Source organism: Phascolarctos cinereus, unplaced genomic scaffold (assembly GCF_003287225.1).
Source record: "Phascolarctos cinereus isolate Bilbo 61053 unplaced genomic scaffold, phaCin_HiC Scaffold_4;HRSCAF=312, whole genome shotgun sequence".
Taxonomy (NCBI): domain Eukaryota; kingdom Metazoa; phylum Chordata; class Mammalia; order Diprotodontia; family Phascolarctidae; genus Phascolarctos; species Phascolarctos cinereus.
The window spans coordinates 265,667,100-265,685,916 of NW_027555847.1; the positions used below are offsets into that span (position 1 = coordinate 265,667,100).

The 18,817-nt window shown below is 40.2% G+C and overlaps 1 protein-coding gene across 2 annotated transcripts in view; it reads right to left on the reverse strand.

The window, feature by feature from the left end:
- The window catches only part of SHB (SH2 domain containing adaptor protein B), a 348,241-nt gene that overhangs the window by 52,506 nt on the left and 276,918 nt on the right, over window positions 1–18,817 (reverse strand). The window contains exon 6 of one of the 2 annotated variants that reach the window (XM_021004561.2): window positions 16,457–17,436. The exons of the other annotated variant lie outside the window; for it this stretch is intronic. Within the exon in view, the coding sequence (XP_020860220.1) occupies window positions 17,343–17,436 (94 nt within the window). The 3' untranslated portion in view covers window positions 16,457–17,342. Of the gene's footprint in view, window positions 1–16,456; window positions 17,437–18,817 lie in introns of those variants that run through there. 2 annotated transcript variants of the gene reach the window in all.

Genomic DNA, 18,817 nt, shown 5'->3' on the forward strand with positions numbered 1-18,817 from the left:
GTGTTTTATTCAAGGCAAACAATTACAGCTGAGACTCTTCTAAATGAGTAAGAAAAGAAGCCCAATCTCTCCTTTTCTCCACAGAAATGGGAATAATTCAGTCAATAAACATTTATGAAGCACTTACTGTGTGCCAGGCACTGTGCTAAGTGCTGGGTCATATAAAAAGAAGCAGAAGCCCTCAAGGAGTTTATAATCTAATGGTGAAGACAATATGCAAACAACTGTATACAAACAAGCCATATAAAGGACAGCTAGGAAATCATTAATAGAGGGAAGGCACTAGAATTAAGAGGCGCTGAGAAAGGTTTCCTGTAGAAGGGGAGATATTAGTTGGAACTTAAAAGGAAGACAGGGACGTCAGTAACCCAGAAGCTTGGATGGGAAAAAGACGGTTTCTCTAGGAAGGACTCAAGAATCTGAACATTTCCTTTCCTATCACTCACTTCCTTCTCCGTAAGTCATATTTCTCTTCCTCCTAACTGCCCTAACAATTGGAACTGCTCTACCTTTCTTCCTTCGGTCCCCTAGGCCCTGAGGGCCCTGCCCGCTAAGTGACCAATCTCTTTGGCTGGGCTAACCCTAGCCTGAGCCAAATGCTACAGTGAAGACATATTATGAATGCTGAACTTTAAATTTCATCAAAATCTTTTCAGCCATGTGAAATAAATGAAACAATAATAAAATTTTCCATAGAACAAATATTAAAATAAACAATGCACCATTTTGGTGATTTCCATTTAATGTCAAATTTAATTAAAAAAAACCTTCTGTTTTTAATCTATTTCAAGCTGGCTTAGAAAGTGATGTAGGTCTGCCCCTGCATTCAGGAGGCCCTGACTATATGGCTTCCATTTAGTTAATAAGTTGGGGGAAATGTGCCTGAAGGCTATTTTTCTGTATTAAATCAACTCTCCTAAAGGTGTATTGTTGGTAATAAATTCGCTGATAATGAAAGTGTGGTCTGGTGCTCTTACACACCACAGGCCATGTAAGGAAATCAATACATTATGTAACAGAAGGCTTGTGATTTAGTAGGTATTGGCAGTAAATTACCCAGGAGCTTTTCTTTCACAGTTTGTCATCGGGCTGGGCAGGAAAAAAATATTTATGCTTTGATATTTATAGGAAATCAGCAAGTACCAAATAGCAGCTTTGGCACAATGTGAGCATGCTTTTGCTGCATCTTCTGTTTTGTTGCTGTTTTTTTAAATTATTGTGATGTAGTGCTTCATCAAAAACTGTGGTCTACTTTGTAGGAATCTGCCCCAAGTAGTGCTCATAACAAGTATGCCGTTCCTTTTTACACAAAATACCTATCATGGGATTTAGCAATCAGTTAATTAACAAGGATTTAATAAGTACCACTTTGTGTCAGGTACTGGGTTTTCTGGGAAAATTTCTTCCATTTATAATTGGTTGCTGATGTTGAGGATGGCAATTGTTATTACTATTTTAACAAACAATTTTCTGGTTTAAATTTAACACTAAGCCTATGGTGACAACTCAGAAAAGAAATGAGATTTTTCAAACCTGCTTTAATGTTTGAATGGATATTCAAAATTCTACTCTTCCTTAAGGTACCTGCTATGATAAAAAAGCTAATTCTAAACTTAGGTGAAAACCAAAAGCAAATGTACACATCACATTAAAAAAATAAACAATGAAAGAGTTTCGTCTTCCAGAAATGGTTCAATGGCACAGAAACCTTCTCTCCATATTTCTAACACACCTGGACTGAAAACAACTCTTTGGATGGTGACTGAAAAAGAACTGGTTTGTTTGAGTTCCTGATATTTATAATGAAAAGATAAAGAGAATGAGAACATAACCTTGGAGGGATGAGGGCTGGTGACTGGGTGGCAAATATCATAAAGGATTCAGAAGAGGGAACTGGGTGGGTGGGTAGGAGGTGGGCACTTCAAACTGGGAGAGAAAAATGAAGCGGACAAACAGTATAAGTAAAGAGGAATCTTTCTAATGAAATGAAGCTTAGAGAGCTATTTTTTAGATAGCACTGAATAAGAGAGTGCAAAGAAATCTCATCTGCTCTTCAGCTATGTACTAGGAAGGAGAAAGCTCGATTTAGGAATTTTTACAGTGGAAGACCAGGGGATTATTTCCTCTGAGAATGGCAGGAGGCAGCTTATATCTCTTACTATGTCCCAACATGGACCCTGCAGTCTGAAGCTTTGATCTCTTATCAACCATTACACACAGAAGCTCTAAGCTGTGCACTGAGTTTCCTTTATTGTCTAGAGACTAGAAAAGCCCTTTTGCAAATCACTTAGCTTCTCTGTAGTTCAGTTTTCCCATCTGCAAAATGGAGTCAACATCTACACAACTTACCTTATGGAATGATTTATTATTCATGGAACATTTCTTAATCACACTGAAGAAACTGTGCTGGGAACTGTGGATATGAAGTTTACAAAGTCTTTCCCTTCAAGTAATTAACATTCTTTTGAGGGTGGAGGGTGATACAGCGTATATGGAGATTAGCACCGAAAAACTAGGATACAAAATGGACAAAGGAGAGACCCTGATAAAATACACTAGGAAAACAGAAGGAAGGAGGGAGGGAGGGAGAAAGAAAGAAAGACAGACAGACAGACAGACAGACAGAAAGAAAGAAAGAAAGAAAGAAAGGGTTAAGAGAAGAAAAGGTTTTATGGCACCAGAGTTGAACATTCATGGAAGATATAAGGGAGGGAGTAGATGACCTATTCAATCACAAGCCCTTCCTTACATAATTGTATTGATTTCCTTACCTGACCCATAGACCAACATTTTCATTATCAATGAATTCATATAGAAGTGGAAAATGGCACATCAAGTTGAAATAGTAGTCCAATTTTCCCTGGAATCATATATTAAAGTGAGTATGTAAGCTCCTTGAGGCCAGGGACTCTTGTTTTTGTCTTTGTAGTCCCATTTGTAGCACAGAACTTCCCACATAGTAGGTGCTTTAACAGATGCTGATGAAGCAAGTAATGTGAAATAAATCTAGAAAGGTAGGTGGGAGTTATCATAACATGGAGCGCTTTAAATCAGAGGATAATGAATTTGTATTTTACCTTAGAGGCAACAGTGAGCCATTGATGGATCACTTTTGATCAGGGGAGTTATTCGCTCACATCTGTGCTTTTAGAAAGATTATTTTGGTAGCCAGGCGGTATATGGCTTGGAAAGGAGATAGACCCACTTAAGAGGCTAATAAAACAGCAAAGGGAGAGATGGTAAACAGAGATGTCAAAACATGTGGCCCACAACATGCCAAAGTGCATCCTGAACTAGAATAAAATGTAACTGGGAAATATTTAACCAAATAAATAAATATACAATAAAACAGATAACATTACATTTTAAAATGAAGTCAACATGCAGCCCACAGAGCTCCTCATGTACAGTCTAGTGGCCCCTGTTTCCATCTGAGTTTGACACCACTGATGATAAGGGCCTAAACCAGGCACTCAACAAGGCAAGAAACATTTCTTAAACACTCACTCTGTATCAGACGCTGCGGTCAGTTAGCGTAAAGGACATATATGAAAGATGCTGCAGAAGTAGCATTGACAAGCCTTGACCACTGATGGGATATGGGGGGTGAGGGAGATGGAAGAGTCATGGATGATTCAGGGATGACAAATCTAGATGACTAGGGGGATTCCAAAGAGAAACTGGCAAGTCTGAAGGAGGGTTTAAGTATGAACATAATGAATTACGTGTGGGGAATGCTGAGTTTGAGATGCCAACGGAACATCCAGGTGGAGAGGTCTAGCAGGCAGTTGGTGCTGTGAGACTAGTTCAGAAGAGAGATCAGGGTGGATGTACAGATTCTGAAATCTGTAGAGAGATAATAATTGAACCCATTGGAGTAGAGAAACTCACCAAAAGGAGAGAATGTATAGAGAGAGGAGAGAAGAGGGCCTGAGGGCAAAAAGGCCTGGAAGCCACACCATGGCTCTGAGGAAGAACACGGACAATGAAACAGCAAAAGAGAAAGACAAGTGGTCAGAGGTGATAGGAGAACCAGGGTAGTGTCATGAAAAGCCAGGGGGGAAAGAGAAGGAGCAAGATCTAGAAGAAATGGAAGGAAGGGGGAGGGGGAAGAGGAGATGGACAACAATCAAAAGCTACATAGAGCTCGAGAAAGAAGTCACTGACATTTAGCAGCTGGGAGGTCATTATTTGTGGCATCACCTTGGAAAGAGCAGTTTCAGTAGAACTGTGAGGCTGGAAACCTGAGTGAGGAGAAGAAATAGTGAGCCTAGATGACTAGGAGTTTGGCTGCAAAAGGAAGAAGAAATGTAAGATGGCAGCCTGAGGAGAAGGCAGAACTATTTTTTTTAAGTATGAGGGAGACCTGGTGTGTATGTGTGTCTGTATACACATATATGTATGGGTACATACATATACATATATGTATACACACATATGTATGTATATGGCTGGGAGAGATTGAAGATGAGAGGGTGGGAATGATGAAAGGTGTTAAACTCCTGGACACGACAGAAAGAAATTGGTTTGAGGGCACAAGGGGTAGGGTTGGTCTCATAACGAGAAGAAATGATGCTACAGCTTTGCTCCAAAGTCTTGAAAATGGAGACAAAGATGGTGAGGATGGTGATGTCAAGTAATTTTGAGGTATGGAGGACGGGAGATAGCATACCAGATGGTCTTGTTTGTAGCGATACAAAGTATCGCTATAAAGTATGCAAAGTACTGATAAACAAGAAAAAGTATTTTGAGGCAGTGAGGTAGAAGAGACAGGAGGTAGAGTGCTGGACTCAGAGTCAGGAAGGTCTGAAGTCAAATCCCATCTGAGACCCTGGGCAAGTCACTTAATGTCTCTCAGCCTCAGTTTCCTCATCTTTAAGATGAGGATAATGATATCACTGATCTTACAAGAGCTGTTGTGAGAACCATATGAGATAATATGTAAAGCACTTCATAAACCTTAAAATGGTATATAAATGCTAGCTACTATTATTATTACTACTGTTATTACTCAGGATTAGCCTGAAAAAGTCTAGTTAAAAATATATGGTATAGTTGAAACACTATAGACCCCCCAAATAAAAGAGGAAAGAAAAGAAGGGGAGAAAAAAGTATAGTGGAGGGGAAAAAGTACTGAGTTCAGTCAAAGCCAGAAGACTTAGGTTTGAATCCTGATTGCCATTTCCTCACTTAAGAGTTCAATGCCTCAGTTTCTCCATTGGCAAAACGAGGCAGCTGGACAAGATGATCTCTGAAGCTTCTCCTTTCTATTTCTGACATGCTGTGAGTCTGTAACCCCAGAGGAGAGTGGCAGCTGGTGGACTGACTTAAACAGAAAGTATAAATTATATCCAGCTACATTGTGGGCTAAAATGACTTTTGTGGGCTGTGCTGGAAACCTAACCATAAATTATAAGACTGTCTCTTGTGGAGACAATGTGTTTTTTAAATTCCAGAGGAAGAAAAAATGTGTCCTAAATTCCAAACAACTGATTTATAACACAACCACTTTGTAAGCTGGAAATTGTCCAATTACAGTGAATACAAAAAAGGGCTGCTTATTAAAAATCATTTTATTGAGCTGGTTATAATGATTTCCATTCAGTGATTAATTGTGTAAAACAAGAGCCTTTGATATAAGTCACTTCACCTCTCGGCGCTCCAGGCAGTTCTGAAGTTGCAAAGATGGCGATGATTGGCATGACTGGCATGGGTGGAGGGAGTTTCCTCATCCGAGGGCTCTCTATATCAATGAAATCACAAGTCCAGACCCTATCCTTAAGTATTCATTTCAACTGCTGGTGCTTTTAATTGCAGCTAAATAGAAAGAAGGAAGGCTTGCAGGTTCTTCTGGGAAAAACCAATAAAGCGGTTGGTGAAGTCGCTTTCATCTTGTGTCCAAAGGTAACCAGAAATATCATGTCATGGAACACTTATTTACTTCTCCTCGAACTGTTCACAGCTGAGAATATGCAGACTAACCACCATGAAAATAACTGGCATCTCCATATGCCAACTTTGGTTTCAGAGGATAAAGAAATAAAGGAATTCTATGAAAAACTTGACAAGAACCTTTAAACCTAGTCAACTGTTTCTTTGATGTCTGGTGTAACATGAAGGTAGACACCAAAACTGTGCTGAAGCATGTGGTTCAGGACCAAAAAACGAAAGGCCAAAGGTCTTTTGAATCCTCATAAGCCTCATGCCTAGGCATCATGAGTATTTTATTTAAGAAAGGCATTGGAAGACTCTGGACATGGTGAATAAACACATCATTTAAAAAAAATGAAACTGACTACATTTTAATGTGCAGGAAATGAGGGATTAAAGATGTAGTAGTCATTTCAGATGCAGCTGTTGGTCAGATCACTAACTAGAAGAAGCAAAAGTAAAAATAAATGCAAAAGATGAAAAGACATTGCATGTGACTATGGGAGATCCATCCAACCCATTTAAATAAGTTGTTGCAGGAGCAATCCTGAAAGCATCCCCAACTAACAGACACCATGACTTTTACATAGGGCCCAAAACCCGTGAAGGTTGTCCTGACTTTTCTGCTTTCGAGGAGGGTAAGGTACCTAGGCAGAACAGCCCTCTATGGCTCTGTCAGACACTACCTTCTTCAGTGGGCTGGCCTATGGCCAACAAGGAGAAAAAACGTGTTTTAAGAGCAAGCATATTGACTTCTCTTGTATCACTACATTGTGAGGCAGAGGGGCCTGTGTAACTCAGTGAAACTATGAACTACGCCAAGCAGGGTTATCCAACACGGACAGGTCACAGAGAAGAATTCTGACTCTGATTCACTGGAGAAGGAAATGACAAAGCACTCCAGTCTACTTGCCAAGAAAACCCCACGGATGGTATTTCCTGGCACGCCATGGTTCATTGCGTCATGAAGGGCTGGACATGACAGAATGACTCAACAACAACAACAAACAACATCAACGTCAACATTTCAGCTATTGGGGAGCTTAATGAGGTACTTATTAAAAATGAAGTTAATTAAACAAATGTGAGGAAGAGACTATATGATGCTGACTGATGCAGCATGACTGAGTTTGCATTGTCTATGTTTTGTTCTCCCCTCCAACTTCTGTGCACTCTTATGCCTTTACCAACCCTTCCCCCATCATATTTGTTGTTATTTTCTAATAATCTTCATTGTTTCCTGCTTGTGGCTGTCAGCAGCCACAAATCCAGATTAATTACATAACCAAACTCCAACCTGTCCATGGCTTGACAACCATCTCTTTTGCTCTATAAATCACTGAGGACCAAAATACCACATCCATATACATATCCGTGCTGGAATGCAGACTATCAACTCTTTCCATTCCTCCTTTCAGTCGTGGGGGGGGGGGGGGGGAGAAAGACACAACAAAAACCCCAAATTTGTCACTTGAGAGAAAAGTGCCAGAAGCAAACTCAACACAAACCCATTACTGCTCTGAAACTGTATTTAAATAACAGGATGTTATTAAATTATTAGTACCACACTGTATTTAAATAACAGTAACTGTATTTAAATGAAACTAGTTAAATAACAGGATATCATTAAATTATTAGTACAACATGATGCTGTGCATGCCCTACAAATTGGCCTGCTGTGACAGCCATCGTCTTCTGGAGCTCCTTCCTTAAGGAGCCAAGACTGTTTTTCTGCCACCCTTAGGGCATAAGTGACAACATTCACCTGGCAGTAAGTCTGGAACTGGGGAAGAGCCTCTATCAGAGCACTTTCTAAAGGACAAGGGAAGAGAAGGGCTAGGCAGAGCATAGCTGTTCACCCCTCTCTCTTACGATGTCTGCTCCACCCTAAATACCTTCTGGGACTTTTCAGAACAGATGAAATCAAATCCTCTTGGAACCTTCTTCCTCTTTGACAGCTGCGTCTGTCAGGGGGTGCTAAAGTGGGGAAGGGTAAGCGCTGTGTATTTGATTTGATTCTCTGAATAACGGGGGTGGGTGAGAGGAAGGAAATACTAAGGGGGTCAGAGAAATTCCTGTCATCTTCCCCATTCTACCTTGAAACAGATTAAGGCTGGGAAAGGGGAAACCACGACTGATTTACTTAAAAATAAGCAGTGTATTTTCTCTGCTGTTATATTTACTGGGTCTTCACAATCTGAAAGGGAAAAAAAAAGTCTTGTCAAGAGGACCAATGGATGACATGTTCTACAGGGAAAACAAAACATACCAAGAGCACTGAACAATTAAGAGAGGGGCTTTTAACAGGGTACCACAGTCTTGAATGAGCAGGCCTTGGTCTCCAAAGGTCAATAATTGACTGTGCAGAGTGATACTTCTGCTGAAACCCAAGAAACCTCCTCTGGTTCCTATTCTCCGAAAGGACCAAGGGGCATTACTACAGCTCTGAGACAGGCCTCGCTTAGCAATCATGGGGAACAGTGACGCACACTGTGGAGAGCTAGGAGTCCAGAAGCTAGGCCGAGTGACGTAAGGCTAAAATTATTATATAGCTAACAGAAGATAAAACTGGGCAGGGAGGCTATTATTAAGTTTCCCCATAGCATTCTTTTGTCCAAGCTGAATAAACATCATGATAATCCCTGAGCAGATGAAGAGATAGAGATGGTGAGAGGGTGACAGTGAGCAGCTCCTCACTGAAGACAGACTGAGAAAGAACAATAGAACAGGCTTGATATGCACCATGTACGGCTGAGGGCAGATCTTTTTGACTTAGAAAGGGTATAAGACTCTGAGCCATGTATTACCAAAGAGTGCCTCCTCTAGAATTTTTTTTGGTTTGCCTTTTTAGCGAGGCAATCGGGGTTAAGTGACTTGCCCAAGGTCACACAGCTAGTAAGTGTCAATTTTCTACAGCCAGATTTGAACTGAGGTCCTCCTGACTCCAAGGCTGGAACGCTATCCACTGTGCCACCAAGTTGCCCCAGGCCTCTAGAAGTTTTAAAGAAGTCTAAACTTAAAAACAAAACAAAACAGATTTTATGTATATCTTTTATTTATTACCCAGATTTCTCCTCCTATATCCCTTCCTCCCCCAGAGATCTGGTCCTTCCATGAAAATTTTTTTAAAAAAAAATAGTATTTTTTTTTTTGCAATTACATGTAAAGATCATTTTTAATACTCTTTTTTTTTTTAAAATTTGACTTCCAAATTCTCTCTCTCCCTCCCCTCCTTCCCTGAGATGGTAAGCAATTTGATATAGGTTATACCTATGTGATCATGTAAAACACGTGAAAGAATTTTTAAAAAGAAAAATGATAGAGGAATAATAGAAACAAATATCAGTAAAACCAGTCTTATACATTGAAAAAAATCTGTCATTATTTGCAATGTTCTATACCTGTGGACCTGCCAGTCAGCTCCACAAAAGATCAAGGGTGTGGGAGAAGAGGTGGAAAATGGATTTTTTGATACATCTTAATTATGTGGTACAAAGAACATTGAATTTGGAGTCCAGAGAACTAGGTCATTATTAGCTGTTTGGCCTTGGGCAAGTTACTTAACTTCTAAGAGCATCAATAAAAATGATCTGTAAAAAATCACTGTAATTATGTTAAAAAAAATCATCTGGGGGCAGCTAGGTGGCGCAGTAGACAGAGCACCAGCCCTGAAGTCAGGAGGACCTGAGTTCAAATCTGGCCTCAGACCAAACACTTGACACTTACTAGCTGTGTGACCCTGGGCAAGTCACTTAACCCCAATTGCCTTTAAAAAAGAATTTAAAAAATTATCTGTAAAATAGGGGATTGTACTAACTGATTTCTAAGAGGCCACCTGGCCCTGACAGTCGTTGATTCTCTCGCGGTCAGAATTTCTCACTGGTCCAACATAAAAACAGGGAATGATTCCTCTCCAAGGAAGGGAGCCCACACTGTGACTTTCCAGGGAAGCTGTCCTTCAAGTAAAATAAAACCAAATGTCTAAGTGATGGCCAATGCAGAATCTTGCCCAAATAACTCCTCAGGCAGAGACCAAACAAAAAGAGATGGAATGAAATGAGAAAGCAATGGGGAGTGACCCAAAGTTCATTTTGCCAATCCTTTCTCCCCTTCATGTTAAATCCCAAAGTCTTTGAAGTGTGATTTAATTTATATGCTCCTTTTTCCTTTGCAGAAAACTCATCAAAATCGTACTTGCTAAAAACTATTCAATATCCCAAAGTGCCTGAAGAGCCTTTTTAATGAGCCTTTTCAAGACTTTTCAACCCCCTCTCCCACTATAGTTTTTCTTAAAGACAAGAAACTGAGTCTTTATTTTTTTGGCCAAAGGTAAATGAGCTCTAGGCTCCTGATATGCTCAAACCTCACTTTCCTGAAGTCAGAGTAAACTCCACTTTGGTGATCCCCAGTGATTACATGGATGATGCCAACCTCAATATCTCTATCTTGGTTCACTGAAGTGGACACCTTTGGCACGTAGAGAAGCACAAAGTTATTTATATGCTGTTTCTTCCAGGAAGGAAGGTCAGATTCTTGAAGACAAGAGGACATTTGGTTTTTGTGTTTCTGTATCCCCAGCACCTACTAGAGTACCTGGTAACACAGCAAGGGCTTAATAACAAATGCTTGTTGAATTTAACTGAATTGAAACTGGCTTAATCTTTCTCCAAATACTAGCAAGAAGGGGATCAACAGAAAGGGTTAAGAGTTTAAAATATGCAGACAGGACCCCCCCCCCAAATTAACTGCTGCAATGCCTTTCATAATGTCTGGCCTTTTTACCACTGTATCCTTTTCTTATTACATGTGTAATGATACGGTTTTACTTCTCAGAATTTTGTAACTGCAAATGGCTATCTTTCCTCATTCAGAGGAATAGAGATGAATCAAAACTACTTGCTATAGAACATATATGCAATTATACATAGCTATGCTAAGTAAGGCCTTTATTTTCATGGTTGGCATATTAGCATTCTGCAAGTTTACTCCCTGTCCCCTATACGGTGAGTTAGCATTTCACATTTTCCAAGGGGAAAAAAAAAAGCCATCAGCGCCACTCTACGGCTGTTGACTCCTTAGCTCAGAGAGCTACAGGACGCTAGCCTTTTGGAAGTAACTGCCATACCAGTGAGTGTGAATCATCTTCTTTTTTTGTTTTGCTTTTTGCTAGGCAATGGGGTTAAGTGAGTTGCCCAGGGTCACACAGCTAGTAAGTGTCAAGTGTCTGAGAATGGATTTGAACTCAGGTCCTCCTGACTCCCGGGCCAGTGCTCTATCCACTGTGCCACCTAGCTGCCCCTGGGTGTGCATCCTCTAAGTGTTAACTGTTCTTTGTTTCCATCCCTACAGGGAGCTGACAAGACCTCTCCTTTTCCCAATAACTTCGGAGACAGCTTCTGTCTGGGCTCAGAGAGCCCCCTAGTATCTGGCATCATGGATAGGACCATTTGCAACTCTCTTATTAGCTAATTCTGGGGAAAATCAGAGAACATTCTACTCTCATATTCTCAACTCCATCCAGTTATCATACTGAGATCCCACTGCATAGACCTGGAAGCTGAGATCAAAGATGTTAACACTGTGCTCTCTTATCAATCACTATCCTAGAACCATAGAAAGGAGGAGTACTTATTAGAGATGAGACTTTTCCTAAAAGGAAAACAGAAGAAAAAAGTAAGAGTTGGTAAGTTATCTTTGGGGTGCCCACACTACCCCACTCCTGCTGCAGTCTGGAAACAGCTTTAGAGACTCAGAGCATCCCAATCCTGTCTAGAGCTGGCTAAAAAGACTTTCCTTCAACAACCCTCCTGTAGACACGCTAGTCTTGCATATGGGCATCTTTCTTCTTTCCTAATGTGAACATGTGGGTTACCATATAAACCAGGGGTTCTAAGCCGGTCATCTGGATGTCTAATGTTCATGGATCTCCAAGGACAGATTTCAAGTAGTTTATTAACTTAGATGGGTGAAAATATTTCTCTTTATTTTCACTAACTTCTAACTGAACTTCAGTAATTCCTTCAAATATTAAAAAGATTATTCTGAGAATGGGTCCATGACTTCACTAGAGTGCCAAAGGGGTCCATGTCACAAAAAAGATTCTGAATCCCAGACATTTGCTTCCAAACGAAGAACTGAAATAGGTGGAAGAAGCAGATATGTCTCCTCTTGATTTTTAAATTCCTTAAACTCAAGGAGTCCTCCTTCCAAATGCTGCAGTAAGTGGCTCTAATTTAGCATGATTTTAGGGGTTTTTTTGTGTGCTTCTTTTACAACATAGCACCTCCCCTTTTCCAAGTGGTAGGAAGAAGTGATGAGAGGTTTGGATTAATCCTTTATTAATTAAAGAGGAGGAAGAGGTGTTTGGAACATGGTGGCTAGTGGGGAGAGTGTGGGTGAGAGAGAGAGAGAAGGAGAGAGAGAGAGACACTCTGTGTATATGTGTGTGTGTGTGTGTTATGGGATCAGTGAAGGAGGACTGAAGGTGGAATTCTGGACTTGAACAGATTGTGAATATTTGGAGCTTTGGGGGCTGAGGGTGAAAAATGGTTATTCCCTTACTGTTCTATATCCCCCAGAAACATCATTCCATTTACCTACTCCGATTGTAAGGACACCACCAACTACAAAGCTGACTGTTTCCTCAGCAAAATATTCTTTCAGGCCCAGTCTCTGCATTAAAATGGCAAGACAGCAGATAAAACTGTTTGAATTCCAGTGTCAAAAAGCTTAAATGGCACTTGCAGGATGGGAAAAACCACCACCCTTCTCAGTCAGGCTGGAAGCATTTGATAACACACCCTTAGCTTCTGGTGGGCTAAGGAAGAATCCAGTAGACTGTTAATTCAATAGTCATTAATGGCCTCAAGTGATTAATTGCAGGATATTACTCACACATCTAGTTCACTGCCTCATTCTCCTCAGGACTCTCATTATCAAGCCCATGCCAAAACCCAGAGGAACTGGAAATTGGATATGGCTGAGCTGGAACCCTTGCTACTGCCTTAAAATAACAAATCACATCTTACTTTAGAAGCAGGGCTGCTTGCTGAAATATTCAGCGTTTTCCTTTCTCCGTCAACTTTGGCTTATCAGTGCAGCTAATCAGGACCCATCAACAATGCTCTTTTATGAATAATCTGACCAATTCTGAAACTTTTTTTAAAAAAAATTCCTACTGGGGAAAATATAATCTCAGCTTGATAGTAGTTCTGGGGACACTGCCTTGTCACTTGCACTAGAACTCACATCAGAGTTGATTCACCCCCTATCATCAATGAAACCTTTTTTTTTCCTTAAAGTCAATTATCACATTTGCTGGTAGCAATTCTCAACAAACAAATGCAGGAAGCAAGTAAGGTCACTTAAGATGTTTTCTAATCTGCATTTCCACACAGTAGCAATAAATAGGAACTTATTTGGTCTTTTCCCTGATTTTTGCCTGTCTCCGATCCTAAAAATAACTTTAATCACAATGCTAGGATCATTCCTTTATAAAGAAGCTGGCACCTTTGTCTCTTGTTTGACAGGCCTGCAAGGCCAATGGAGGCAAGAGGGAAGAAATAGAAATCTAGGATTTCTGGGACCTTCATACATACACATTAGAATAGTTCCAGCATTCTCAGAGTAAATATTTCTATTTCAAGGACAAACTACAAAGTAGGGGGCTTGATTTATTGTTTTTTTTGATCATTTATTTGATTTTATTTAATGATTTGTTTATTGTTTATTGACTAATTGATCAAACTTAAAGTGTTCACGTACCTACGTCATTACTTTTCTGGAGAGCTGGTTGTTAAACACTTATCAGCATAGCCCAGGATGAAAGTTATTTAGAGATACTAGGATATGATCACCTGAATCCAAACTCTTGTGGTTTAAGACCTTACCAGGCGAAACAACTAATTTTTGCCAGGACTTTGCGCATATGCTAGGAAATTCTATTAAAGACTAGAACCTATAATCGCAACAAAATGACTCAGAGAAAAGTACGGGCAGAGTGGTGTAAACTGTGGAAGCTTTTTAAATGAATGGTGAAATGCAGATGAGGCAGAGTATTCAGGGGAAACCCCTATATCTAGGTTTGAAAAAAGGTATCTGTACAACCTGGGCAGGCTTTGAGGATTTCACCCTTTCCCTACTATCCAGTGAATTATTACTCACTGAAAGCTTCATACTTTTGCTGCAATGTAATCAATCACTCAACAACCATTTATTAAGTGCCTACTGTGGGCAGCTAGGTGGCACAGTGGATAGAGTGAGCCTGAAGTCAAGAAGACTTGGGTTCAACTCCAGGCTCAGACACTAACCAGCCGTGTGACCCTGGGCAAGTCACTTAACCTTGTTTGCCTCAGTTTCCTTACCTGTAAAATGAGCTGAAGGAAATGGCAAACAACTACAATATCTTTGCCAAGAAAAACTCAAATGGGGTCATGAAGAACAGGACACAATTAAATGACTAAACAAAACACAACACTATGCGCTAGGCACTAGGGACACAAATACCAAGAACAGAAACAATGGAAACAATCCCTACTGTCAAAGAGTTTACATTCTAACAGGAAGACAGTATAAGTATATGTTGCTTGGTCACGTCTGACTCTTTGTGACCCAGTAAGCAGATTTCCTGGCAACGATACTGGACTGGTTTGCAAGTTAGGTATCCAGTGGATTAATGCAACAGAAGTTAAGTGACTTGCCCAGGGTCACACAGCTAGTGTCTGAGGCCGCATTTGAACTCAGGACTTCTTGACTCCAGGCCCAGTGCTTTATCCACTGAACCACCTAGCTGCCTCGTATAAGCACATACAGAATAAATATAAAGATAATTAATACGAAGTAGTTACACACAAGGTAGTTTGGAAAAGAAGGGCAGTAGCAAAAGCAGTTGGGGGATCAGGAGGGAAGAACTGAATTCTATGACGTGGAGGTGAAGAGGGGTGCATTCGAGGGATGGAAAGACAGTCAGTGCAAAAGGAGAACAAAGACAAGGCCACTTTGAGCAGACTGGGGAGTGTGGGAGGGGGAGGAATATAAAATGAGGCTGGAAAGACAGGTTAGGGCCAGGTTATGAAGGGCTTTAAAAACTAAACACAGAAAGCTTGTCACCAAATAAATGCACAGAGAACAGCCTTTTCTGGAATTAAAAATACGCGGAGTCACAAAATGTAAAATTAAAAGCATTCCTCACAGCACCCTCTGAGTGCTACACGGCTGCCTTCCCTTGCCCACCCCTGGTGCCAGCTCTGGATCCGAGTTACCAAGACAGAAAGAAAGGCAAGCTATTCTGACTGCCCCAAAGCATGACACATTGGTTAAACCGTTGTTCAGTTGTTTTTTCAGTTGCGCCCAACTCTTTGTGATCCCATTTGGAATTTTCTTTGCAAAGACACTGGAATCACTTCAGGGACTTGCCCAGGGTCACACAGTTAGTAACTGTCTGAGGTCAGATTTGAATTCAGGAAGATAGTTATCAAAAATCAAGAATGGGAAGAAAAACTTCTGTCAGACTGAAAGATGCCAGAATTCATTGCCAGAATATTTTAACTTCCTCATGTTCAACATTCCATTGCCTGCTTCTGGGCTGGAATGGTTGCCCTCCTCAGCTCTGTGTTATTTCATAGCTCCTACTCAAGGCTTTTCCTGATTGCCACCCTCCTTCCCCTTCCCCCAAAGAGCATGACCATATAGTGGGCATTTAAAAAATGCTTTAAAAATTTAACCAAACTGAATGCCCAGATTTATTTTGGAAATCAGCATTTTGGTAGCAAATTCTTAATTACATGCATAATTTAAAGGAAAAGAAAGGAGGGTGGTGGCTATCCAGAGACCTTTTTTCCTTTTCTTCTCATTCTTTATGATTTAGGAATGGTATTTTTTGTTGTTTAATTATTTTCAGTCATGCCCTCTGTGTGATCCCGTCTGGGGTTTTCTTGGCAAAGATACTGGAGTGGGTTGCCATTTCCTTCTCTAGCTCATTTTACAGATGAGGAAACTGAGGCTTACAGGGTGAAGTGGCTTACGCAGGTCACACAGCTAGTGAGTGTCTGAGGCTGGATTTGAACTCATGAAGATGAGTCTTCCTGACTAGAGACGGGGCATGCTATCCACTGTGCCACCTAGTTGCCTGGAATGATATTCATCTTTTCTTCCCTACATGATTCCAAAGGGAAAATTTAAAAATATAATCAATTGTACTACTTTCTCTGCCAGTTCAAGAGTCCCTGAATACCGGTCATCTAAGCTCTGCTCATTTAGATTAACTAGATTATCTAAGTATTTGTTTACATGTCATTTATTAAGTTTGCTTCCTAATATTTGTAGATGTTTATTAACATTTATCACACATCCTCCAGTTTCCCCTATCTTTTGTGCTACAGACCACAAAGTTTCCGGTGAGTGCTATTATTTAAATTCCTGAGTTGGCAACAAGGGTTTTTTTTTTTTCTGGGTCTCTCTAGACACGACTCCTTTTCCTTGGACTTGTTCATTCCATACAAATAACAGAAGCACAGGCTTGCAGAACTGGAATAAATCTCCAAGGTTTATTGCCACCACCTGCCCTGAATGCTGAATGCCATAACATACGATTACATACCAATGCTGGTTGATCTAGAGCTCTAGAAATTGAAGAAAGTTATTACAAGGGCCTATAAATGCATTACAAAGTTATTTACTCCAAAGTAAAAACTGACAGACAAGGAAAGTGAAGAATAATGCACACATTTTCTTGAAAAAATGGAACTGAATGAACTTGAAATGCCTAGTTTGTCCAGTGACATCATAATAATCTCTTATGTATAGTACTTAGTATTTCCAAAATTAGCAATTAACTTTTAGGATTCACCACACTTTCCGTCATACTGCTGGGCATTTTGGTTGGATCACAGGTCTAGGGTGGGAAGGAACCTCAGAGGGTTATCCCATCTAGTTCAAGACCCTCATTTTACAGATGAGGAACCTGAGGCTTGAGGAATTTAAGAGGCAGGATTTGAATTCAGGTTTTCTGACAAATTCAGCAGTCTTCTCAATGCATCACTTTGTGAGTGATTAAAATGACAATCTGGTAAACAAACTTACTGGGAAGTTAATAAGAAGTTAACAGTCTTCTAAGGTAGAGTGTGAGAACCGGCCAAAATGTAGGCAAATTAAGGATATAAGTGCAGATCAATCTAGGGCTAATCAGGACACGTGCAAGTGAGGTCCTGAAGCGTAGTTAGGGAAATTTAACAGAAAACACTTAATTGATTTGCTGCTGTCCCCAAAGACAGCTCAACTGCTCTCTCTAGCAGCAGAGAGTAAAGTAATCCACTCACTAATGAAGCAGGCTATGGAATACTGACAGCTTGTCATGACCCATCGAAGGCTATTACTTAGTGGTTTTTTTCATTTACCAGGTTTTGCCGAAAAGTCTAAGTTTTCATTCTCTTGGGATTCTTGATTCCTGAAAGTAATACTGAGAAACTTCTCCCCAGTTCCTCTCCAGAAAGGCTTTGTTTCAGCCTCCTAAGGAAAAAAAAGATTAATTCTGAGAGGCTAAAACATTCAACAACAAGCATTTCATAAAGCCCCAGGCGTGGCTAACCCGCGTGTTCAGTCCGTCGTGCTGTTCTTTTTGAGCCAATCGGTCAAGAGTTTGAACCTCATAGAGGGATGAGGGCACGGGTGAGGTACAACCTCATTCTGTGGGACTCCATTCTGAGATGACGATAACTGAGGAGGGGGGAGGAGCCCTATCCCTTACACACCAAGAACTCTGCTGGATGTCAGCTCCCAAAAGAGTTCTTGTACAATTGGCAAAAGGGAAGAAAGGTGTTTCGGACGACAAAAAGGTCTGCTATGCAGGAGAGTGCAACCTCAAGGGTTTTAAAAATTTTTATCTTTAATTTATGGAATGAAACAAGCATTTCCATAATATAGTACAATTAAAAAAAGATGACTGAACATGAAATTACAAATCTACTATGCACCACTTGCTATTCCTTTCAAATATGCAACAACATTATATAAATCTTGTTTTTCCCCTTCCTTCCCCCTCGCCCCACCACGGCTACCATTAGACACAAATAGGTGTGTGTGTGTGTGTGGTGGGTGTGAAATTATTCTCTATATACTTTTATTTACTAGTTCTTTCTCTGGATGCTGATAGTGTCTTTCTTCATATATTCTTTATAGTTATTTGGGTATCTATAGAATTCAAAATAACCTATTCGCTCAAAGTCGTTCTTAAAACAATATTGCTACCTGGAAAGACTTATATGAACTGATGCTGAGTGAAGTGAGCAGAACCAGGAGAACATTGTACACAGTAACAGCCACACTGTGGGATGACTAACTTTGACAGACTTGGCTCTTCTCAGCAATGCAAGGACCTAAAACAACTCCAAAAGACACATGATGAGAAATGCTGTCCACATGCAGAAAAAGAACTATCGAGTCTCAATGCAGATCAAAGCATAGTATTTGCTCTCTCTCTCTTTTTTGGTTTTGTTTTGTTTCTTCTTTTTTGTGGTTTCTCCCATTCATTCTAATTCTTCTTTACAACATGACTGATATGAAAATGTGTTTAATAAGAATGTATATCTAGGACTTAGATTGCAAACTGTCTTGGGGAGGAGGGAGGAGAAGAAGGGGAAGATAATTTAAAACTCAAAATCTTATGGAAGTGAATGTTGAAAACTAAAAATAAATAAATTTAAAAAATACTGCTGTTACTGTATACAATGTTCTCTTGGTTCTGTTCATTTTGCTCATAATTATTTCATGCAAATCTTTCCATGTTTTTCTAAAATCACTGAGCTCATCATTTCTCATAGCACAGCAGTATTCCATTACATTCATATACCACAACTTGTTCAGCCATTCCCCAATGGATGGGCATCTTTGC